General features: G+C 37.6%; 1 protein-coding gene across 2 annotated transcripts in view; it reads left to right on the top strand.

The window, feature by feature from the left end:
* TMEM135 (transmembrane protein 135) overlaps positions 1-24,350 on the top strand; it is a 173,012-nt gene extending 148,662 nt beyond the window's left edge. For both annotated transcript variants that reach the window (XM_027655001.1, XM_027654912.1), the window contains 9 exons: positions 5,097-5,138; positions 6,838-6,984; positions 9,127-9,196; positions 13,972-14,139; positions 16,693-16,756; positions 17,462-17,538; positions 19,137-19,235; positions 20,338-20,405; positions 22,015-24,350. In XM_027655001.1, coding sequence (XP_027510802.1) covers positions 5,097-5,138; positions 6,838-6,984; positions 9,127-9,196; positions 13,972-14,139; positions 16,693-16,756; positions 17,462-17,538; positions 19,137-19,235; positions 20,338-20,405; positions 22,015-22,147 — 868 coding nt within the window. In that variant the 3' untranslated portion in view covers positions 22,148-24,350. The remainder of the gene's footprint in view (positions 1-5,096; positions 5,139-6,837; positions 6,985-9,126; positions 9,197-13,971; positions 14,140-16,692; positions 16,757-17,461; positions 17,539-19,136; positions 19,236-20,337; positions 20,406-22,014) is intronic.
* Positions 24,351-25,026: the final 676 nt, after the last annotated feature.

Below are 25,026 nucleotides of genomic sequence, written 5' to 3'. Positions count from 1 at the left end.
AACTAATTCTTTAATTTCTCTGATTCAGAATGATTGTGTGTCTGATTCTTGAATTTCTTTATAATCCTGTTTTTCACTGGTGCTTGCTCCACATTTTCAATCTTGTAGCCACAACCCACTTGATTAGAGTGGTAGGCAGTGTCAGACCATGAGGAGGTATGGAGAAAGTATTGATTAATTATTTTTTTTAAAAAATGAGCTTTTGAGAATAACATGTAAAAGACAAGTGGGGGGAAATATGAAAGAGGACCTTGACTTGCAGGAAGAAAGGGCAAAAGAAAACATGGAAAAAGAAGGGAAATGGTTGCAAAAGGTGTCTCAGAAAAATGACATCTGTTGCTGTTGACTGTTAACACAGGCGAGGGGATGAGGAATGAATCATTTAAGATCATGGAGTCCAACTGAAAAGCAGCCTCTCTAAGCATCTCTCCTCTAGAGATCAGCACAGATCACAAAGTAGTGTAGATAGCCTTTAATTCCTAAAAGCAAGGATTTAATAGCAAGGGGTGTAGCTGGCATGCCCAGACACAGTCACGTTTCATCACTGTGATCCTCCCTTCTCCATAAAACAAGACACCTTAACTCGGAAATGTCCCCCTGACCACTTTTTACAGGCAGATGTTCTTGTGGCAATATGCCAACACATGTCCTGTGCTTGCAGTGTTTCCTTCTCATGTGGCCATAATGAGAGCTCTGCATGTAGGAGTTTCTAATTTACTCTTACCCTGAAGGATAACATAAGCAATATGTTGGGGATGTTGTTAAACATGGCATGTTGTTACTCCTGTAAGCTGCTTTCTCCCTACAGATTCCATGGGTGAAAATTGGCTTGTTCCCTCAGAAGGTTCCTTGTGCAGTGTATATCAATAGGTCACAGAGAAAAGCTTCAGAAGAGCTATGACAAGGCATACTAATTAAAAAAACCAAACCATAATTGCTGGCATCCAGCCTTGCAGTTCAATGTGGGAAATTCTCCTTCCCATAGGATGGAGGGAGAGTAGAGTAAACTCATGTACAGCTCCTCTTTACATACACAAACGTAAATAATTGGAGTTAGTTCGTGTCTTGTTGGAAGTATAATTTGTATCAAGCCTTGGCTCTTTTCCACTTTTGCTGTTTTCTTTATGAAAAAATAAATGTGTGTGGTCGTAAGTTAAATTTATCTTATAAATATGCATGATTAAAATCGACCCTATTTACTCATGTGCCAGAATTGTCCCAGCAGGGGAATTTTTAAGAATCCAAATTTATTGCTTTGGCTCCTTGATTCTTCTGCTCCTTCGGCTCCAACCAGGGCTCTGGCCAAACACAAGCTGGAACAGAACTGAGCATTTCTGCTGTGTGATCAGGTACACAGCGCCCAGCAGGGACAGCTGGCAAAAGTCACTGGTGCTGTTGGCTTTGTACCAGGGACAAATTCCCCACTGATGGGAAAATGTAACCAAATTATACACCATTTAAATTATTGCTTACTGGGCAAAAAATGGTGTTGCCCTCCTGCAGCTTGGGGTTTGGTCCCTGGGACATCCAGGGTGGTGGGAAACATAGAATGGTAGCATGGTTTCATTTTGAAGGAACCTTAAAGATCATCTAGTTCCAACCCCTCCGCCATGGGGTTCCTTGGCACTGGACCAGGTTGCTGAAAGCCCTATCCAACCTGGCCTTGAACACTTCCAGGGATGGGGCATCCACAGCTTCTCTAAGCAACCTGTGCCAGTGCCTCACCACCCAATTTTTCCAAATACCTGATCTAAACCTGCCCTCTTTCAGTGTAAAGTCATTTCCCATTATCCCATCACTCCATACCCTTGTAGAAGGGTGAGCTACACTGAGTTTCTCTGATGGCATAGAACTCACCCGTTATCTCAGACCTTCCAAGTTGAATAATACTGTAAAAACAAGCTTATAATTCACTATTTAGATTTTTCCTGTCGCAGGGGTGTCTGCAGTGCTGGACACATGTAACGCATTGTACTGGGCTCATTTGCAGCTTGAATGGCTCATGCAGGTCAGCAACAGAGTGCAGGCTTTTTCACCCCTTGAGCAATGAAGCATTGAGCAAAAGTTATTATAACCAATTAGTGGTGGCATTATTATTACCAATTAGTGGCTGTATGAAGCAAATCATTAGTCTTAGTTCAGTTATTAGCAGCCAGGTGTTCATGAAATGTGGCATGTGCAGCCAACATTGTACCTCAGCGGTTGCCGTCGAGGCCAGTCACTAAATTTGTAATGCCTCTCTGCATGGGGGGTTTTCACCCCCCTTCCCACCCCCTCTGCATTGTGTTTGGAGTCAGTGTGTAGGGTTTTCTTGGTCACTGCTCAGTTGTGTACCTAGTGAGTGAATAAATAAGGCCATTTCAATCTCTAGACCACTATTCTGAAACCTTAATAAGTCATGATGTAAAGCCAAAAATTAGATTTCCAGTTTTATTGTTGATTGCTACTTCATTTGTAAGAGCGAAATGGCCATGCCAGAGCAGGAGAGTTACATTAGAAAATTATTTTTGATTGAAAGTATTATTTTTCTAGGATGCCTGTTTATAAAACCCTTAATAAGCAATATTTCCACACACCCATTAGTTTTGTACGATGACTTTCCAGAAGACAGTTTAGACAGCAAGGAGCATTAACTGAATTCTATTTAAGAGCTTAAATGACATTTTCATACTGTGTTAAAATTAAAAAAAATAAGAAAGTGCGGAAAAATTATAATTGTATCTTTAGCATTAATTCCATATTGAACTACGTATTTAATTTTGGCTCATTTTGCAGGGATTTTCATAGCTGTAGTTCTAGAAATGTATAGAAAACTAATAAGTAAAGTAAACATAGCTAATAAAATTCCAATACACTGAATACTTATTGCACAGAGTTGACTGTAATAATGTAATTAGAATAGGCATTAGAAATATTTTTTTTCTTGGAGAAAAAAAGTGGGGGGGTTAGAGTGCTATTTTCTCTTTTGGTGAGTTAGATGTCTTCTGATTTTCAGTATTAGTGAGGAAAGGATTTGATGATTTCTTTGAGGTATGTTTAAAGGAAATTAATTGTAGGATAGCATTGGTCAGGGCGCTTCAAGCACAGCTGGGCAGGGACATCTGGTGGTGCACTAAAGGAATCGATGAACGCTTACAACTGGTAGTGCAGTCGCATTGGAATGATTAAGGAAAAACATCATTATGGTCATACTGTGGTTACTTTTCTGTTTCAGTATTATTGTAGAAACACTTACATGCATGTTTACATTTCAGTTTGTGTATGCTTTTAATTTACTGGAAAAGTAGGAACTGAGGCCCTATGCTTGAGCTGGCAGCTTGCAGGCATAATGGGTTGGACACCCTTTAGTCAAAGGGCATTTAACCTACAGTTGGTTGTAGATCTAAAATCAAACTCATGAAACTGGACCGTGGTTCTGTGGATAGAGTGGGATAGATGTTAACCCTGTGCATTTGGGCTCTCTTTGTAGTTCTGCTAGTGGTTGACTGTGCTCTCTGGGCGAAGCTGATTTTATTTTTTTCACTCCATCACTCATCAATTGTTTCAATCCATCTTTGAGTCCATCTTTTTGTAAAAGTGCTATGATAGTGTTCCAGCTTCTGTATTGTACATATGGGCAAAGAAGCATATAAAGTAAAATTATTGCACATCTTTGATTTCACAGTTCTGTGTTAATTAAAGATACGGTGAGCAATTTTATTTGTGTATGTTTACCTTGGACTCCTATTGATCATAAAAATGTGACCAGTATTTTAACTTCAGTCATTTTAAAAGAGGAACTCTTTGGGATTAATTTTCTGTTGCTATGTGTAACTGTACCTGATACTTAGCACTGTGCACATGCTAACAAAACCAAGTCCTTGGAAGCATATGTGTTGAAGGTCATACCCTTGGGAAGAGTTTCCCAGGAGTGTTTAATGCTGTGACATCTTACTAGCTCCACAGCAGGTGCTCCCCTGCCAGGGCAAAGCAAGACTTTCTTCTTTTATCTCATTATGGTTTTCCTGCTGTTCGTGTGTATCCAACCATTGCTAGTACATATTGACCACTCATGGTGCCTTCTGGGAGGTGGTGTCACCTGCTCTTTGGGGTGTGTGGGCACAGTATTTCCAGGGACAACGTGGTCTCTGTAGGGTTATCTCTATCTGCTTCTGTTTACAAAGCTTTTGCGACTGCCTCTCCTGTCTTCTCTTAGATTAGGTGTGCACTTGATATGATGGTAAGTTACTAGTTTGTTATTTGTGTTTTGTATCAGGAATGCATTTTTATCATCGTGTATTCTCTATGCAATTCTATAAAAAGAAAAGGGGAAAAAAGCATGAGTGTCTGCTCTTTCCTTTGCTACCAACATGGTTTTTCAGGAGGAATCTGTAGCAGCTGCAGGCTTCAGCTCCTTTCATCGTATCCTGGGCAGAAAAAAAATCAATAACTTAAATCTTTCATAGCCAATTATGGGCTCTTTATTGTGGTTATTATTCACACAAGGAACCGTGTTAGTCAGTAAGGAAGGATATATATATATATATATATATAATCAAGCTCAGAATCAGAGCAACCACTATGTAATTGAAAAACTGGGACTTTCAGATTGAGAGTCTTCTTAAAGTAAGGAGCTGCAGAGATCAGCACTTTGCAAAGTAGAACAATTTATCTCGAAGTCAGAATAACTATTCCCTGGAGCTTTTCATGAGAGAGTGGGTATTTCATCGAGATCCAACCCTCCTTTCTCTCCTTGCAATAAAATTTATATTTTGTAAAACTCCTCATGACTTCTTTTCCATAAAGCAACAGTTCTTTGTCATATTCTGTCATCACCCTCATGGTTCTGTCACCATCCTTTAAAAATTTCTCCACTTGTAGTTTGGATAAAAGAGCGAAGCACTGGCATTTGATGCTATATCCTTTGTGTCAGAGCTGTCCCAAGGCTGTGGTGACAACTGTGAACTGAGAATAGCCACAGAGTTGTTGCAGATGTGCTGTTGTCTGTTAATGAAAAATTTGTGTTCATCCACAGCCCTTCTATGCATTATTTAATCTGTCAGACTTTGTAATGCAAGCAGCCTATTATAGAGAAAACTGTTGGTTTTATGTTTCAGATGCAAAGATGGCTTGAAAGGATTTACATACTCTGCACTGAAGTAAGTAAAGCTTCTGTGAGTCTGTAGCTTCAAGTCAAGATTTTGAGGAATCATGCATGGTGGCAGATACATTGTAAGAAAAGAGTGTCCCTAAGAAGAAACATACTGTTGTAAAACTTTTCCACCTTCTGGGGTATACAATATTTTGAAGAAGACATATTCATAGAATCACTAAGGTTGGAAAAGACCTCTAAGATCATCAAGTTCAACCATTAACCCAACACTGCCAGGTCCACCACTAAACCATGTCCTCAAGTTGCACATCTACACATCTTTTAAATATCTTCAGGGACAGTGACTCCACCATTTCCTGGGCAGCCTGTTCCAATGCCTGACAATCCTTTCAGTGAAGAAATTTTTCCTAATATCCAATTTAAACCTCCCCTGGCGCAGCTTGAGGCCATTTTGTCTTGTGTGCTGGCAAGAGAGGAATCCTTTTATGTTTAGGACTGAGACATATGATTGCATGTTTTTAAAGGAACATTAATCTTCTGTCTTTCTAAAACTGGGATTCTGGATAACCTATATTTTCCTGGAAGCAAATGGCTGCTGTGTTTTGACCTGGAGGTTATTTGCTGCATTACAAAATGTTTAAAAAATGCAACGATAGTTCTGTACTCAGCATGCAAGTAAAGCATGGGTTTGTGTCATATTTCTTTGCAATATCATCATCATGCAGTAAACCTTGTGTCTGCCATTGTGGTCCAGCCTCTCCTAGAATTTACTTTGCTATGGGACCCTCCGATATTAGTCAGTAGTGTGTTATACAAAGTTTCCCTGTCTTTGTGCCTTGCATGTTATCACCCAGACAGCCCAGTGCATGGAGAGTAGCAATCCACTGGTGAAGAAAAGAGCTGAAGTCAAGCAAAAGAGATTTGCATTGTTGGTTTAGGAAATATTTTACAGAGCTTACAGCCATGGAATATGATAGAAGGTCCCAATAGTAAATTATTCAATTTACAGTCAGAAATATGGACATGAAACAATCCTGTGACAACATGCAGAGACAATGCTTTCTGAAATCACCAATTCACAGTGACATGTCGAATTATAAAGTTTTATACCTTCATCACCCTCAGCAAGACTACCATGGTACAGTGTAACTTGGATTATAGTGCAGAGTGCTAGGAAACATCTTGCCATTGTGTCCTGCATTGCCCTTCATACACAGTAATTCTACACCTGAGATGAACCAATATATTGACAACATCAACTTCTGAGTGAAGAAAGAAGGCTGAAGATGAAGCCAAGCAAAACCAAGTTGGTGCACTTGGTGGGAGTGAAAACATTTTGAAGATTTTGTAAAACAGATATTTTATAAAAATATTATAGTAATTATCAACCATTATATAACCCTATTTTGCTGGAGATAATTGAGATATTTCATGTACCTTTTAATGTTCTTATTTAGTGTTCTTCTTTTGTCCGAGAGATGGACTTCCTTACTAATGTTTTTGTTCCTAGTTTTAAAAAATTCCTGGCAGCAATTGTGTCCATTAGCTGAGATTTAAATATGTGTTGGTGGACTGATCTTTTCAAAGAGGTGTGGGGTTTGGCAGCTGTATAGGATGAGTTTTTACTGACCTAGGAGTGACTTCAAGCTTTTCTTAAAGACTTTGAGACTTATACAGGACTTGATATATTTTTTTAGTTTTTAGATAATTGTTTTGTTCTGGTTTTTTTTTTCTTTTCCTTTCAGGTTCATTGTAGGGAAAGAAGAAATCCCCACTCACTCTTTTTCACCCGAAGCAGCGTTTTCAAAAACAGATAGAAAAATCAAGCATTGTGAAAAACTATCACAGCCAATGAACATACTGGCTCTAACAAAAAAGCTCATGGACAAAGTGTGAGTCAAAGTAAACAAAAAAAAACCAAAACAAAATTAATCATTGTTGCATGGTGCATTTTAATGTCATTACATTGTATTTAATAATGCTTTATAATACTTTCGCTTTGCATTTAAGTGTTTTTCTATTTAATTTTTCACTGGGTAGCTGGCAGTGGCAAATGATGAATTCCAGTGAAAGCAAAACTTACGACCTGTATGTCATAGCTATGACTTGCAAAGTGCAGTTGTCTTAAGGAGAGTAAATTCAGTCAATGCTGAATGCGGGCTGGTGGTTGCTTTTTCTGCAGTTTTCAGCAAAACCAGTTCATGGCATGGTTCTGCTGGAGCTAGTGATGATATTAAGGAGAGAAATTACACAGCAGCAGACCTTACTGATGTCACCCTAAGTGACCATAACGTTGTCTTTTGGGGGACCTACATCCCTGTGTTGCATAAAGGAGAACTACCTAAAAATAGGATTAGTGGCACATGGGCTGCCTCCACTGTCAGTAGATAGGAAATTGAGAAGCAAAGAGTGAATTTAAAACTGTTTTGCACAAGGTCAGATCTAGACACCTGAAGTTAGGCAAGGTAGGTTCCCTCCCTGTCTACAGGATCCAATTTATTGTCCTTTAGTATAAGCTTAAAGAAGTGACAGCAGATAGCTTTTCATCTACCACAGGGAGTCATTCATTTATAGGGAAGATGGAGTGAAAAATGGACTAAATGTGTGTTCACACCACACTTATGAATCTTCACTTCCATTGACCTCTTCAGGAGCAGTTTTATGACCAGTTCTCTATCTGCTGACATGCAGGTGAGAGTCTTCCAAGCACAGTGTGTCCTCAGAGTAGTGGCTTATCTTACTTTCTCAGTTGATGAACAAAAATGAAGTGACCCCCATCATATGGCAACTTCGTATGATTTGCTGTAGATTTTAGTTGAAAAATATGAGGGAAGTCAGCAGTGGCTTTTCAGGCGTGAAAAGCCTGAAAAGCCTGTGACTGTATTAGACAACAAAAGACTTACAAGGAAGAGGCAGCTCCAGCCATGTGCAGATTCTTTTAGCTGAGTTGCTTATGCCTATTTTATCTTAAATACCTCTTTTTCAGTTTGCTGGAGATAGTTCATAGCTTTTCCACTGTTCATTAAATACAAGGATTGAGGGATTATAGGTGAAGAAGAGCATATTTTCTTTAGGGTTTTGAAATTCCCAACTCAGACATGCAAAAAACTTGCAGTTTTCAGTTCCAGTGCTCTTAAAGGTTTCTCTTCCATATGGTTCTTTTCAGTATAATTGAGTCTTAATGCCTGTAACCTGAGCACATTCTCATTACAATTTTTGCTGCATAAAGTGACCTCACAGATGATTTATGGCCATTAGACTTTATAGTACACGATTCAGAACTTCCAAGATATTTGACACAGTATATAAATTGTGTAATTTATTTTACATTAAAGCTAAAATACTTGGATATAGCAAAATATAATGTTCAGACCAGGTATGACATTACTTCTTTTAATGCTACGTAATACAGGCCTAGAAACTGTATAATCCACACATCCCAACATCCCAAGCAAGTCTCTTTTAAATGCTCAAGGTCAAATTCTCAGTCCAAAGGAGGAGCTACATAAAAATCCACATTGTAGAAGAAAGAGCCAAAAAGTGAAAGGCTTGTGATTGAGAGAAGTCTCACAGGGCATCTATCTATGTGTGTTTCTATGTTCTGCATTGCCCTTCAGTGAACCTTACAATGCTATGAAAGATGTAAAGACGCAGGTAACAGATGCTTGGTCACATATCCTTCTAGAACCCTGCAGGAGAGACAAACTGGGAAGGGTCATGTCGCTTCTCCTTGTTGACCACAGCAGAAAATCTGTTCTTTAATTTAGCATTTAATGTGTAGCATGGCAAGAGATTGGATCCAAACAAGTGTGCAGACACCTTTTCTTGGTATACAACTAAAGTATTGTTAGTTTTTATTGTCCTTTTATGGCATCATAAAAGTTCACTGTGCCCTTCAGTGGGGTAATGGGGAGAATGAGCACTGGGCAAATAGCACTGTATGTATTTTTAGGCAAGAAAAATTTATGAATTCTCCTGTCACTGACGCTGAAAACAGCTATGAGTTAATACGTGTTTCATTATGCTTTTTGCAGGTGCAAACATGGCCCGAGGCATAGATGCTGTAAACACTATGGAGATAATTGCATCTCATACTGTATTAAAGTAAGTGCAGAAAAAATTCGATTGACAAACTCTGGCAAGGACAGGGTAAAAGTCTGTAGTCAGGAAAAGCATGTGCTTAGGAAGTGAGGAAGGAGCCTGTTACTCGTTCTTCTTCTGTTGAAAATGTGACAAGCCTGAAAACAGATTTTCTCAATTTAGGATGAGGTGGTGATGGGGTTAAAGTTCTCTGGTCTTTCAGATTAGCTGTAGTGAATGAGTAACACAAAATGTGTGGGAAAAAATGGACTAGTAAGCAAGGCTCTTGTTTAACTATGTGATGCACTTCACGGCTGAGCCCACTTGTGACTCCCCCCTAAATAAAGCACCTGGAATGTGCCGCTGTGGCAGGCGGCCCCCATTCACGTGCAGCTGCGCAGCTCTGGCACGTCGCTGCCGGGCACTGGGCTCGTTCCCCCAGTCATTTATTTTAAGGGTTTGGGGTAACGAGAGATTGGTCACAGTTGCTGCACCCAGGAAGAGCTGTTTATCTCTGATGGTATAATTCATCCTCCATTATTAATGTGATCAGCGCATTTTTTTTTCCGAGAAACACTGTGCAGAGATTTGCCTTGGCTGACATTGGTTTGGCACAGGTGGTACCACCTGCTATGCCTGTTTTAGGAGTTGGTAAGACTCCGGACAATCTCAATCACTTAATAGTTGACCTGTTTTTATATAGGGAGCAGCAAAAATGGATTTGAGTATTTTCAGATGCTTTTGACATATATTACTTTCAAAAATAACTCTTTTAAATTAAAATTTTATATACAGTTAATGTTATCTCAGAAATGCTATGCTTAAATTTAGCATCAGAATAGATGTAGTACAACATGTATTCATGTGTGTTTACCAACATCATGATTTTTTGTTGTGTTAACACTCTTTTTATACTGCAGTGTGTTGGCATACCATGGTGTAACATGGATATAAGTTGTGCTGGAGTTGATAGAATTTGAGATGGTGCTTAACCATTCTGCTGAATTCTGATGAGAATATTCAGTAGAACAGTCATGAATAGTTCAGGATAGTTATGTCACTTTTCTGTTGTAGGTATGACATATATTTAACAGACCCAGAAAAAAATTACAATTTTACAACCTGTCATCACTGTCTCAGTCCACTTAATGTTTCATTCATGGGCTCTTTGCTTCAAGGCATAACATCTTTGGGGACACAGATTTTCCATTTGCTTTGTGCTTGTTCAGTACCTTGCCCAGTATGTTTGCTGTTCAGTGCCTCCTGGCCCATTTTGTCTCCCATCTCTTGAGTGCTTATGTTTGATCAGGTCAGAATCCTCTGGGGAGCAAACATTCCTGTGCCTCCATCTGCAGGGTACTCTGTTTTCCCTATAGTATCAAGTGTCTGGCCTTCAGAATCAATGTCCAGGACTGCAATGAATATTATATTCAAAACAAAGATTAAAATTAAGCAGGAGTGATTTTATACAGATTTGATATGCTGCATGTCCAGATCTCTGCTGATGGTAGCATCTCCTGGTATGCATCTGTTTTTTCATGGTGCTTCACTATAACTTCAGTCTGCTGCGCTTATTTACATAGTAAAAGTGCTGTCTTTCATTACTTAGGCATGTTTTACAGTAATTAATTCTTAACTACAATTAGTCCAGACTTTCTTTCATAGCTTTTTATTGATATCACACAAAATCCTTATAAATCTTGTGCTACATGCTTAGCATTCAAATCTGTAAGTACTGCCATAACATTATATTATTTTACAAGCACGGTTAGAGAAAAAAACTAAGGATTTTTGTTAGAGTGCTCATCATGGAAGGGATGCCTCTTCTCTGTGGAAAACTCATAGTCTGCTGGAAGAATGTGTGTGAGACTTCATGGGTAAAGAGGTGATTTGACCATTATGAAATATTATAAGCTTTAAATGGCTTTAAAACGGAAGGGTGAAAAAGAGATAGGAGTTAGTCTTGTTGAATTACTCTAGTTGAGAGCCCCAAATTTGATTTTAGTTTGTGAGTTTCTTAAATTATAGTAGACCAGGCCCACACTGCTCTCTCTGTCCTTTCTTAGGTGAGGGGGGAGACATGTTAATGATTAAAAGAACATGGGAGCAGGGTAGAAAGTGGATATTCAGGAGTACTCTTCCTCTTCATATTTAAATGTCCATTAGCTAGTTGACATCATCCATAATAGCTTTTATGTAACATTCAGTAGTGACGTACCACCTGATTTCATCTACTTCCCTTCAAACTAAATACTTAAAAAGCTTTGGGTTTGCAAATGTCTAAAAAGAACTGCTAGAAGCAGTCAAACAATATTTTTCCTTCTTTGGATTCCACTCAATTACAGTGAGGAAACATTAGCCAGCAGTAGAAGTCCAGTTGTCCATTTTTTTTGCTGGTGCTGCAGATGGGACCGGATAACCCTCCCAACTTACTAATGACTAGAATAACCACAAAATAGGTCATAGAATAGTGGAATGGTTTGGGTTGGAAGGGACCTTAAAGATCATCTCGTTACAACTCCCCTTGCCATGGACAGGAACATCTTGCACTAGACAAGGTTACTCAAAGCCCCATCCAACCTGACCTTGAGCAGTTCCAGGGATGCCACAACTTCTCTGACATTATTTTCTTATGATTGTAGTCTCAGTGTTATGTTTCTTGAAGGAACATGGGCTGCTGTATACCAGAATAAATATTAATTATCTTAATTAATTTTAAATATCTTAAGTAGTTCCTAATGTATTACAACAGGTTGTCTGAGTTTTTGGTATGTTACTGAACTCTCTTTATGTGCACACATGCTTTTTTGAATTTGAGTTAAAGCCAATATCTTGACTGTATTATTAAGAAATTTGTTTCTCAAAAGCAGAAAAAAGTTTTATTCAACAATATTGGAGATATGACGTTACACTGTGCTGCTACTTCTGGCTGATTTGATTTCCAACTCAAAATCTCTGTGGAGAAATGGCTCTTAGCAGAGTTTTCTTTTCTCACTTACATTTATTATAGTGTCCTGCCTATGCTTTCCTGTATTCTACCTCCATTCTTCTTTGAGGTCTTCTTATGGAAGGCGAAAGTTACAATATAGTACATTACTTATAAGATATAATACTTCCTGTGACTCTGAAACAAACAACAGTAAGTGTGATACACTTTCACCTGGTAGATGTAATGAGCTAAATAGATAGATTTTGTGCAATACTCACTGCTTTGTGCACATCAACACTAAACCTCATGGTTCAGTTCAGCACTTCTAAGTTGGCTACTAATAGAAATAAAATCAGGGATACATTTGAGTGTTTTCAGTTGAAATTTAGATGTTTCCTCACCCCATCAGAGTCACCTTTCCTGGGTAAAAATGTCATAAATAGCATTCTGTTGTTTGTGGTTTTGTTTTGGGTTTTGTTCATAACTGCTGGGTTTAGGACTTTGTTTTTGTATAATGGTACCTGGCATCATAATTATGCCTTTCTTTGGAAGATGAGAGCTATGTACTATGCCGTAAGGTACCTCTTCATTTTAGGTGCAAATATACATTCATCTTAACTGTGATATTTTAACTACACGAAATTCACAGCACATTTACACCTCTGCCTATCTCACATACCTTTTGGTAGGCATTTTCATTACAGAATGAACTGTGCAATATGTACAATTTACGTAACTTTAAGAGTAGCAGATGAAGGAATGGAAATTTTTCATTCAAAAAAAAGTGATACTGGATTATTGGATGACAGAACATATTTTCTTCCACTTGATTCTCATAAACCACCTATTGAATACCACAGAGAGTAATTGCTTCAGAAAGAGTTTATTACTAGGTGTTTAACCATAATAAAAATTTTTGAGCTTTATGATGTATTATGAAGTTCTGCAGGAGGTAAAAATAGTGTGAGTTTCTGAGCCTGAAAAGTTGCTCAAACCCTCTGCCAGTTGTCCCTGTCACTGGAATTCTGTCTTTGTCACTGGAATTAAATAAGGTGCCTGCCTTATTTGCTAATGATGAGTGCACAGATAGTTTTCATGTAAGGCATCTTCCAACCCAAAACTAGATTTTATTCAGAATTAATAGAAAAGTTCAGCCATAGGGTAAGAATAATGATAGGAAGCGTTGGAGGAAGTTATAAGAGAAACTAGGGGGAATAATATGGAAAGAAAAAGTCAGTGTGGTTTTGTGAAAAGGTAAGAAAAAGCAGATCTGTATCCAAGGTGGAGTGGTAAGTAAATTCATTGGAACCCATGTTATCCTTTCTCAGTAGCTCTGCACATAAACTGCCAGTTTTGCCCTTTCCCTTTCTGCAGGCAAGGAAAGTCTGTGCCAAGCCACCAGGGTTCATTTCTAATTCTCACACTTTCTGAAATTTATTTTTGGTGGACTTTCTCCTCCTCAGTGTTTTCTCCAGACATTTGAGTGTGTAAGTGCTCTTTTTTTCCACCACATTGCTTTCCTCTATAAACACATTTGTGGTTAAAAGCTGGTCAGTAACCTGGAAATGAAGTCATCAGGATTATTTCAAACAACAGAATTTTGGAGTAGAAGAGAAAAAGAGTTTCTCCCTTGAGGCCTTTCAGAAATCCATAGAAATTAAAGAGGAGTCAATTGTCTGTGATTTTATTGCTTTTGCTATTTTACAGGGGAACGAGGAATGGGGAAGCATTTATGCATTTTTACATATTCTCTGCAGAGTGGGTTTTAAATTGCTCGATGTCAAAAACAAGTCTTTCTCTAGATGCTTTTGCTTTTCCTTTTTCTGAATTTATGGTTTCTTACCACAAAATCTTTCTTTCTTTTCTCTAGGGCTTCATTAGGATGTTTAGCATTGGTTACCTGATCCAGTGTTGCCTTCGGATTCCTTCCACCTTCCGGCATCTGTTTACACAACCATCACGGCTATTTTCCCTCTTCTATAACAAGGAAAATTTCCAACTTGGAGCCTTTTTGGGATCTTTCGTCAGTATATACAAAGTAAGTGTATAGCATACAGAAATGATAAATGCCATGGTTTTTATTTCACTTTTCAGAATATCACAAAGAGCTAAAAAGTCCAACTGCTTGATAGTACTGATGCTGTTTGCTACAGCACGTGACTGACAAATTCTATGCTATTGCAATAATCAAATTGTAAACAGAAAACTAGTCTTCCATTTCCTGTTTTTTTTTCTATCATTTCCAGATAAACCAGATGGATTTTGCAGTGTTGTTTTGAGATCAGGTGATAGGGAGTACTTCAGAGAAAGTGCGTTCAGATTTCAAAGGGAATTGCTGGTACACAAAAGCATTTTAGTGCAGACACAAGTAGTGACTGCAGTAGCGGCAGTGTTGCCAGAGAGAAGCCATTTGCAGATTTTGTTGGCTCAAATATCTGGAATTCTTATTTGACACTAAATAGCAGGAAATTGCAGAACATACAATGCGTAGTGAGGAGACATTGCACTTACAGCTTGGAAGTCTGCCCTTCTACGCTATTATAAGATGACAGATTGTGAACTGATATGTATTCATGCATTATTGTTGGAATTAATCTAATTATGTTTATTTATGCCAAAAGAGAAGATGGCAAGGCACATGCCCTAAAGGCAGAATACATTGCACAGTGCAGTGCTTGAAGTGGCTTTTGCACTTTTATATTCTTAATCACACTTGCAATTTTTCACCTGCCACTTTATTCACACTGCAAAGTTATGATCATTCTGTGTTATTAAAGGTAAATACAAGAATTTATAAGGTTTAAAATTTTTGATGGCAAAATGCAAATAGGCTGTCCGAAGTTTATTTGAAAATTAAATTTTTGCTCAAACCTTAAGAACAGAACCTTTAGAGAAAAAAATACTTAAATTGGAAAAGCTGAAAAGACTTTGGTGTTTTTAAAAGCTCTTTGCTAAGTGTAATTTAGTCTTACAGATGCTCATTTTATGAGGGTGACCTACTCTGACCTTTATTTACTATTTACTAAGTACTGGCACTGGTGAGGCCACGCTTCGAATCCTGTGTTTGATTTTGGACCCATTACTACAAGAAAGACATTGAGGTGCTGGACCTTGTCCAGAGACGGGCAATGGAGCTGGTGAAGGGTCTGGAGCACAAGTCTTATGGGGAGTGGCTGAGGAAACTGGGGGTGTTTAGTCTGGAGAAAAGGAGGCTCAAGGAGGACCTTCTCACTCTCTACAACTACCTGAAAGGAGGTTATATCCAGAGGGGGGTCATCCTCTTCTCCCAAATAACAAGTGATGGGACAAGAGGAAATGGCCTCAAGTTGTCCAGGGGAGTTTTAGATTGGGTAGTAGGAAATCTTTCTTCATTGCAAGCATTGTCAAGCACTGGAACAGGCTGCCCAGGGAAGTGGTGGAATCTCCACTCCTAAAGCTGTTCAAAAGGTGTGTGAATGTGGCGCTTGGGAACATGGTTTAGTGGTGGACTTGGTGGGTGCTGAGTTAACAGTTGGACTTGATGATCTTAAATGACCTTTGCAGGCTAAATGGTCCTATGAGTCTATGATTCTACTATATGTTATTGATTACATTTCATAACTTGTACAGATCTGGGTTACATTATATTTTTTTTTCCAGGTTGAGATAAGCATGTAGGGCAGCAGAGATTCTATTCGCTCAAAAAAATTGGACCACAGACAAAAAAAAGGGAAATGCGTGGGGCATTTAGAATCTGAAGGAATATGCAGTTCTAATTTTTTTAGGTTAATATGTTTTTGAGGTTCCAGAATTTATTGGATGTATGGAAAAATCTCAAGGGGTTTGGTGTGTAGTTGAAAGCAGCCTTTATCATGGGAAAGAGTCTAGGCAGCTACAGCAAATGAAGATGATGTGAATTCAAGATTGGCTTTGGTATTAGATTGGTATTCAAATTAGATTGATCTGCTCTCTGATTTTGAAAGAAATGATAGTGGTAATCTGTAAATTAAAACACTGAAATATTTTGGGTACAGTGTCCAACTCTCTGACTTTATTATCACCGGTGCTTTTAAAGATTGTTCTTTGGTTGCGTTGATGTCTTGTGTTTTTGTTGATGTAATTCAATGTTTCTTGATGTGGTAAAGAGGATTACTGAATCAGGCAGAACATGTCCCAGTAATGAAAGTTTCTACAGCTCTTAAGAGATTTACAATTGTGATTTTACATTTCTCTTACAAACCTCTTACGATGGGAAAGTTTGCTGCCTCCATATCAATTAAATTCCCTTCTATTATATCACTCTTATCAAGTAGAAGAATGCATTATCCATGGAACTGTTCAAAGCCAGGCTGAATGGGGATCTGAGCAATCTGATCTAGTGGAAGGTGTTCCTGCCCATGGCAGGGGGGCGTTGGAACAAGATGATCTTTAAGGTTCCTTCCAACCCAAACCATTCTATGACGCTATAATTATGGATATTATCACACTATGCTCTTATCACGCTACACTCTTAATTCATACTGTGTGCTGTATCACTAGCTTATAGAGTTATATCTGCAGTCTATGTGTTGTGAATGTTATGGGGCTAATCCTTCTTTCTTTTCACCTACAGGGCACAAGTTGCTTCCTGCGCTGGGTCCGGAACCTAGATGATGAGCTTCATGCACTTGTAGCTGGTGAGTCCATGAAAAACAGTTTATTTTGCCTGTGTTGGGACTCTGCAAATACTCATCTTGTCTGTCCTCCCATTCCCTTTTCAGACTTCTGTGCTGAAAATAGGACTGTGTACATCATGATTGTGTCAAAGTGACAGTGATGTTTCAAGTAGCTTCAAAGAAAGGGTTGCAATTAAAATTGTAAGGCAAATTCAATCAAATGGTGTGGGGTTTATGGTCAGCTCTAAGAACAGTATGTCACTGTGTGCACAAATACAGACATGTCCTTTAATTTTCAACTGTAGAGATGTGAGAGAGATGTGAGGTGCAAATAGTAATTCTTCCATATGTGACAGAATACACATTGGAAATTATGAACTCCACTGGGTCCAAAGAAGAACCCTTTTGCCATGAAATTTCTGTGGTGGTGCAGGCCCTTCCCTGCTGTTTGTGCATCTGTCACATGTTGGAACCTCAGAGATCTCTTATTCCAAAAAGAAGAGAGAAGTTTGATACCGTGCTCCTGAGCACTGAAGTACAGATTTGTTTCAGAGTTTCAAAACTTTCTCTTTTTAATGACACAAACCATATTTGGACAGGCAGCACAGGAAGATCACTGAACTGTGTTGTAGCAACAGAAATAAATAGTCTTGTGCAGTGTGTGTTGGGCTGACATACTGTAACAGCAACACAAGTAACAGTGCTTTTGTTTTCTAATTGTTACAGGGTGTCTAGCAGGGATTTCTATGATGTTTTACAAAAGTACAACTATCTCTATGTATCTGGTGTCCAAATTAGTAGAGGTAAGTTATTATCCTTGTAACAGAGGTCTTCATCTATTTTCTCAAGGCAGAAAAAAGGAAATGAACTTCATAGGCTTTGTCTGGCAATTCCAGTAAAATACAAAGTTGTGTGGTGACGGTGTGTTTCAGTACCTGATGTGTGCCAAGAGGCATTGCTGCCATGGGGTCTCATTTCTTTCTTATATTCTTTTCTCTGACTCATTTTAAAAGTCCTTTATCCACTAGTCTCCATGTATATTCTCCATGAATTTTCTTAATCTCCTGATAACCCTTTGCTTTGTAGCTTTTGCATATTTTTTAAATCTGAAAGTTCCAAGAATGTCTGTTCTGCCAGAAAGATAAATCAGACCTAGTCCTTAATTGCAGATTTATTGCCAAAAGCTAAAGTTTAACTTCCTGCCTTTGTTCCCTAATTTTGGCATTCAGCAGTTTATGGTAACTCAAAATGGCTTAGATTTTAGTCTATAGCTGGAGTTGTTTGTCAGTGTGCTTCAACTGATTGAATTCCCAGCTTTGTAATGAACTTTGTTCTAATTGCTAATCTTCAAGCTTGAATTATTTCTATGAACTTGTTAAAATTAGGAGCCCAGGACAAAAAAGAAGTTATAGGGTTTGGATATCTTAATTAGAATTTGCTAACCAGCGTTTGATTTCTTACTGTGATTTTTCCATAAGATTGAGACTTAGTCATGATTATTCCCCAAACAGCACCACTGGAATGAGTTGAGAATGTTCTCTTACTGCGCATCATCCTGAATCACATATTTCTGCAAACCGTGAGGGCCTCGTTCCCTGGTTATATTTATCCACCTCCATTACCAGAGCAGAGTTCACTTAAAAGGACATAAATAGAATGAACTTTTTTTTTGTTATTCATAAAATTAAACATAAAAATGGAAGATATTCTCTGTTTATTCCTGCTCCTTGTTATCCTAGACAAAGCTCTGAAGGTAGTTCAGATATTGGTGATATAAAAAGAATTCTGAGTTATCCATATTGACTTTTAGAATACCAGTTGTAAAAAATCAATATTGTCTTGTATTGCTCATGGTTTTCTCTGGACTTTGAGACATCGTGGCTGCAATGAAATGAGGAAAGTGCTGTGTGTTGTTTCTTTCCTTTTTTTTAAAAACTACTTTTATCATCTTATGCAAGCCAAGGGTAACTGACCAAAGAGGCGTGTGCTGCTTTGCAAGGTCAAGCTGTGCTCAGGAAAATAAACTTTACATGTTTTCTCAGAAAGTAAAGTATGTGATTTCAAGCTGTTTAAGAACAGTGAATATTCACTTTGTTGGAATAGTTATAGCATTGTTCTTTTGCTTTTTTAAAATGAAGAATTTAATAGAGGAAACTTTCCCTTTTTTGTCTTTAGGATCTCTAACACCCAAGCTGTTGCTAGTCCTGTTCTATGCATTAATAGCTTCTTATTAGATTGACCTTGGATAACTTCTGTAAGTTATCTCAATCAATTTCACATTTGTGGACGTATAAAAAATATATCAGCATAGTTAATAATGTTGACTTTTTTTTTGAAATTGTGAAATAAAAAATAAAAAATTACTTTTCTTTTACTCAGCATTTTTTGTCTATTTTTATAGACTATATACTTCAAAGGCATTGAAGCAGGGAAGGTTCCCTATTTTCCTCATGCAGACAGCATCATCTATGCCATTTCTACATCGATATGCTTTCAGGCAGTAAGTATGTCATTCTCTAACAGAACATCAAGTTCTTTAGGTCAAAAGGTGAGTGAAATGAGGAGCACAGGAACACAGTTATATAGAAAAGATGGTGTGATGTAGTGATTGCAGCAAAATGCTGTGAATCGGGGCTCCTGCATCCTGTTTTTGAGTGTCACTGTGGAAAGGTCATTTCTGGGACTCAGTTTCTCATATGCTTATAGTTGAATATATTATACAAAGCATTGAATTCTTTGGAAAGGATCTTAAAATGCATTGACCCAGAAGATGAAAATACATGTATAGACTTTCATAAGCACATGAAACGACAGTTTATCAAAGGCAAACAATACAATAGAGTATTTTATGGGTTTTTAGATCAACTGAAAGCTTTGACTTTCAGCTGACTTGAATTAATTGAAGTTATTGAATTAATTGCCTAGTTGAAAAAAAATCTGCAAAAAAATAGTAAAAAACCCCGAAACAAGCTTTTGCGCTTCTGAAGTCAGTTCCATGCCTGTATCCTCAGTCCATTTATCCTCTGCATCATCTGGAAAAGCAACTTTTCAGTGGTACACAAATTACTATTCTATTTCTGCTGAAACATCCCACTGCATGTTTTCTGGACCTCCATAACTATCTGTATATGTATTTTCTTAGGGATCTATGCTGAGATGTTTCTTATTCACTATATTCATAACTGAGATGGAAAAATAATGGAATGGTGAGAAGACAAGAATTTGGGTTATAAGACATTATTTAAGATAATGTAACATTGAATGTAAATATGACTACAAGAAATGGTAGACCGCAAAATGCAGTGGGTACAAAGTAGCAGGTAAATTTTGCATCTACAAGTGCAAAATCATGTACATAAGACTGATGATTGCTGTTGCTTTCTCTGCAATGAGATGTAATTAAATTGCCACCACTTGTAAATGATACTCTTCTGGGAATATCAGTCTGTGCTGGTGGAGGTCACACAGAGCATTGAATTCAGCAGAAAGCAGTAAAAGTTATTTCCACAGAAATCCTTTTGGCAGTTTTGGCAACATAATGTAGCAGACGAAGCTCTTGCCTGATGCTGTCAGCTGTCTCTGATAGAATCCTCTCCTTGCAGGCTGTCATGGAAGTTCAGAACCTGAGACCTTCATACTGGAAATTTCTTTTACGACTAACAAAGGGCAGGTATGTAATCAGGGGTGTGCTATGGCTTGTCTAAACATGTCATTGATCACATTTAGCTTTCTGTGTCATTCACTGTCAACAGCAGAGCAATAAAAGTACATAAGGGCTAATTTCCTGAGGATTTACTTCGCTTTTCAAATGGTTTCCAGTACACTTGAAGTTCTTTGCTGCTGAAGCAACATTATTTGGTTTAATCTAATGACAGGAGTAAACACTTAAATCTTGTGAAGACTCTTCAGCAGATGAGTGTTTTACTTGAAGCCTTTTTTATCTTAAGTCACTTGGAGGGTGGAATGCTTTCAGATTTCAGTGGAATATGAAGAATCCAGTAAACAACTATACATGCTGAAGAAATCACTCACTATGTGCAGTGATCGACAACATGGAATTACTCTGTGTTTTAAAGCATTACTGGAAATGTTGGAATGTCTCTTAAGAATACTTTAAAGTTTCAGTAGTTTTTTATAGGACATCTGTTTCAGTTGGAAAAGGATTTTTTTCTCCCCCTGGAAAAATGAAAAATTGAAAAATGAAAAATTTTTACTGATCATAGTCATAAATTTACACATTAATATCTTAACTGGATATTTTGTCTATTATTTGCTGCAGGGATCTAAAAAGTTTTTTTTTTAAAATAGATTTTGCTGTAACTGATTTATAAAAATACAGTTTAGTGAAGTGTACACTGTTATACTGGTGCAGTATGTGTTGGAAACATCTTGATCTTAATGGCATCCAGATCTTGATGTAGATCAGTTTATGAATGGGAATGTAAAAGGTAACATTTGTTGTGACAGCAAACTCACCGGACTGTAAAAATAGAAGTGAAATTAGAGGCCAATCCCTGGGCCATGTTGAACCTACACTCCCCATGGCACAGTACACACACGGGATGACTGAATGCATTGCTAGATGTAGTGGGAAGTATTTCTTGGGATGCCTGGAGGCCATTTGCAGGCAGCCTCTGAGGCCATACAAACATGATACAGGGGATGATGTTAGTGCAGATATCCAATTTTGTCTGCATTTTTCCATCTTGTCTTAATCCTAAACTTGCCTTAGGTGAAAGAGAGGAGGGAAAAGAAGTTCTGTTCTGCCCATTTATTTTATCTGAAGCAAATCTCTGTAATAGTAATTTTGACGCTCTCTTCATAGAGGCAATTTCTTTTGATGTTTCATAAATTTTTCAGTCTATGATTTTGAAGAGTAATGAAATGGAAATATGTTGTAACACCCATAAAATTGTTATCCAGACTTGGATAGGCAAGTGCAGAGTTTGCTTTACTGGAATGAGAGAGAACAGTAGTATATTTTGGTTTGACCTTTTTTTTGTGGAGTTAAAAGTCAAAAGGGATTCTCCCCTTTTTCACAAGTTGCATTATATGAAGTATACCTACACAAAGACTATTAGTCACATTTGTCAATTTTTTTTTTTTAAATCCTTATTGCCTGAATTGAAAAACTTGTGATCTCTGAACAGTGCAGGCTGAAGCCTGTATTTCAGAGATTTTGGAAGCCTTTTATGAAGTGAAATAATTTTAACAATGATTTTATTTTTTCATAAGTAAATTAATCTTGCGTTCATGCTCTCTTGTCTGTTCTTTTTCAGGTTTGCTCTCATGAACAGAAAAGTTTTAGATGTATTTGGCACTGAAGCATCTAAGAACTTCAAGGATTTCACACCTAAGCTTGACCCAAGATATACGGTTGTGCCACCAGAGCTACCGCTGGAGCTGTCTTGAACACAACAGCCTGGCTTGTCATTGAATGTGATTAGCATTTTGTCCTGAAAAGTTAATTAACTTGACAGTCGTATGTATGGAGGAGGGCTAGGGCTCCACTTCAGTATTATTTCAATGAGAAATGCTTTTTACCAATCGAAAATACTGCAGCTTTGCAGGAAGGTGTGGCTTAGTGATTTAACCCCTTCTATAAGCAGAAAATATTTTTGGATTACTGTAGTTGGTTGACAGTATGGTAGAATCCTGAATGAATTAAACAAATGAGTAATATATTTAGAGAAGTAAAACATAAATATGCATCATAATTTCAAAAACTCTGTAGTTCATACCAATAGAATATTTCTTGGTAAAACTAAAAGTTATTATTAATTTAGAAAGAAAGACAATTGGCATAGTTTAGGTCCAAAATTTTACCTGGTCTTAAATTGCATCACTGATTTGTCTCAAAAGAGCCACTACCCACTCATTAGTTAAAATTAGAGTATTTTTGCACAGCTGTGGTTGCAAAATAAGGCATTCCTTAGGAAAAGAAAATGCATATTGATTCAGAAATCACATTCCAGGGCTGTAAATTCCACTGATGATATAGATAACAGACAAGGAAAACAAGAAGGCGGTCCTGGTGGCTGCTGCACTCGGAGGAGCAGCGGGTGTGGTGGTCAGCATCTGCCAAGTGGAAAAGGACAAACTGGCAGAGGAAGGAATGAAACGTTCCAGCCTCTGAGATGGTGCTGGAAACAGCAGACAGTTACAAAAATAAAAAAGCCAAGAACAAAACAACAACCCACCCCCCCCAAATATACTGAAGTGAAATGTTTATTTTTAAAAGGGCTTGACATTGTCTCCTTAGATGTCATCAGGTTGTTTGTCAGGCTGCAACGCCAGCCAGTGTTTCAAGCATTTCTTTAGAAGAGAGCTAACCCCTGAGGTTAGACTGTTACAAGAGAACAGTTTTGACAATCGTATTAATAGTGTTTTTTCCTTGTACTCGGTGAAGAATGGTTTTGCATCAGGCCATCAGACAGCCATGACTGGCACAGTTACATTGAATTTGATATGGTACTCAATACAAATAACTATCTACACAAAGTCCATCTCATTTTTACCGTGCGTATTTCTGCAGATTTGTCTTCTAAAGTGAGACCTTGATGTGCTAATTGCCTTTTTTTTTTTTTAACCTCTTTGGGGCTTTTTTTATTTAGAATCCATTCAGGTGATGCGGAATGATGTTCATTGCCCCAGAACTTAATGAAAAAATGAACTATATTCACACTCAGCTGAAAAGAGGCAAGATAAGCCAGGGAATTGAAATTGCAGTAGTTTGCATGTATTTTAAAAATAAAAGAAGAAGAAATCAGTGTTTTATTGGAAGTCTTTGTCAAGTGACATGAATTGGACTAACTAATAGACTCATTGTCTTGTAACACTGTAATCCTGCCCCAGACATAAGCATATTTTAATTCCGGTTAATTGAATACAGAATATACAGTAATTTGTATCAGATTTACAGAATTGTTGTGAAAATTGTACCAATTTGTGCACAAAATCTGTTTCTTCATCAGCTACACTAACAGTGATGCTTTATCACTGTTACTAAAGGTGCTTCATCCTTTAAAACAGTGGTTGTCCAGGTTAGTGTGAATAAATTTTGGCAAGCTAGTTTGTATGAAATATTTTATTGCTTGAAATATTATATTAAAATTCCTCAAAAGGAAATAAAAGTTAATTCAACAAGAACTTTAAAATGATTGTAATAGGTTTGTAGTGTTTTTCCACTGGAATATGGTCTGAAATATTTGACCTTGTAAAGTTTGAGAAGCTATATATTTTAGGTGGTATATTAAAACTCACATACTATATTATGGATACTTTCTAGTGTAACTATATACCATTCTCAAACTTAAAGATATTTTATAGATGGATTAAGTTTCTTCACTGGAATGACAATTGTGATTGTTTCTCTATTTGAGGGTTTTTTGAGAAAAAAAAAATCCAAGAACTACATCTCAGCAGCTAAACAAGAGTTTTGTCTATGTTTCTTGCTTCCAAAATTCACAGTCCTTGTTTTGAGTTGTTCTCATGTAATATAAAAAGAAATTAAAATTTTTTAAATTATTTTTATTCAAATCGAATATATGTAAGAGAAAAAAATAAAGTCCTAATGTTCTTCCCAATAATAAACAGTTGCTGCTTGAAAAAGTGACTTTTTGTCCATGTTGTTACTAATAAGCTCCCTGGAGTTGTAAGTGAAATAGAGTCATAGGATCATAGTTTGGATGGGAAGGGACTTTTTAAAGGCCATCTAGTCCAAGTCCTCTGCACTTAACAGGGATACCTTCCACTAGACCAGATTGCTGAAAGTCCCATCCAACCTGGCTTTAAATGTTTCCAGGGATGGGACATTGACTTCCTCTCTGGGCAACCTGTTCCAGTGTCTTGCCATCCTCATTATAAAAAGCTTCTTTCTTATATCTAATCTAAATTAACCCTTCTTCAGTTTAAAACCATTAGCCCTTCAAGTAATACTTGGTGGTGAAGGAATGCCAGGAATGTGACCGAGCATTTAAATTGTGGGTATTTGTTGCACAATAAAGACCTAATACAGTGTAAGTGATGAGGTTAACACCAGAGCAGTTCAGCTGACAACCTCTGTGCTTCCAAGGGTCATTATTATTAACTCATATGAGTTAATGTTATTTAATATTTCTTTTTTAAACACAGAAAAGCACATTGCCAGGGCTGCTGGCAGGGAAGAGCCACAGGGAAGAGCCTTCAGCTCTGTCCACTGCATGGCCCAGATGGCTGGGCTGCATGGACTGAAATGGCAGCATTTTCTGCCAGCTGATGTGGCATGACTGGTTACTTTTTTACATCATTTG

The sequence above is a fragment of the Corapipo altera genome, unplaced genomic scaffold, assembly GCF_003945725.1.
Source record: "Corapipo altera isolate COAL_440 unplaced genomic scaffold, ASM394572v1 0, whole genome shotgun sequence".
Lineage (NCBI taxonomy): Eukaryota > Metazoa > Chordata > Aves > Passeriformes > Pipridae > Corapipo > Corapipo altera.
Note: the sequence above shows the minus strand (reverse complement) of the source record. Positions and strands in the feature narration are given on the sequence as shown.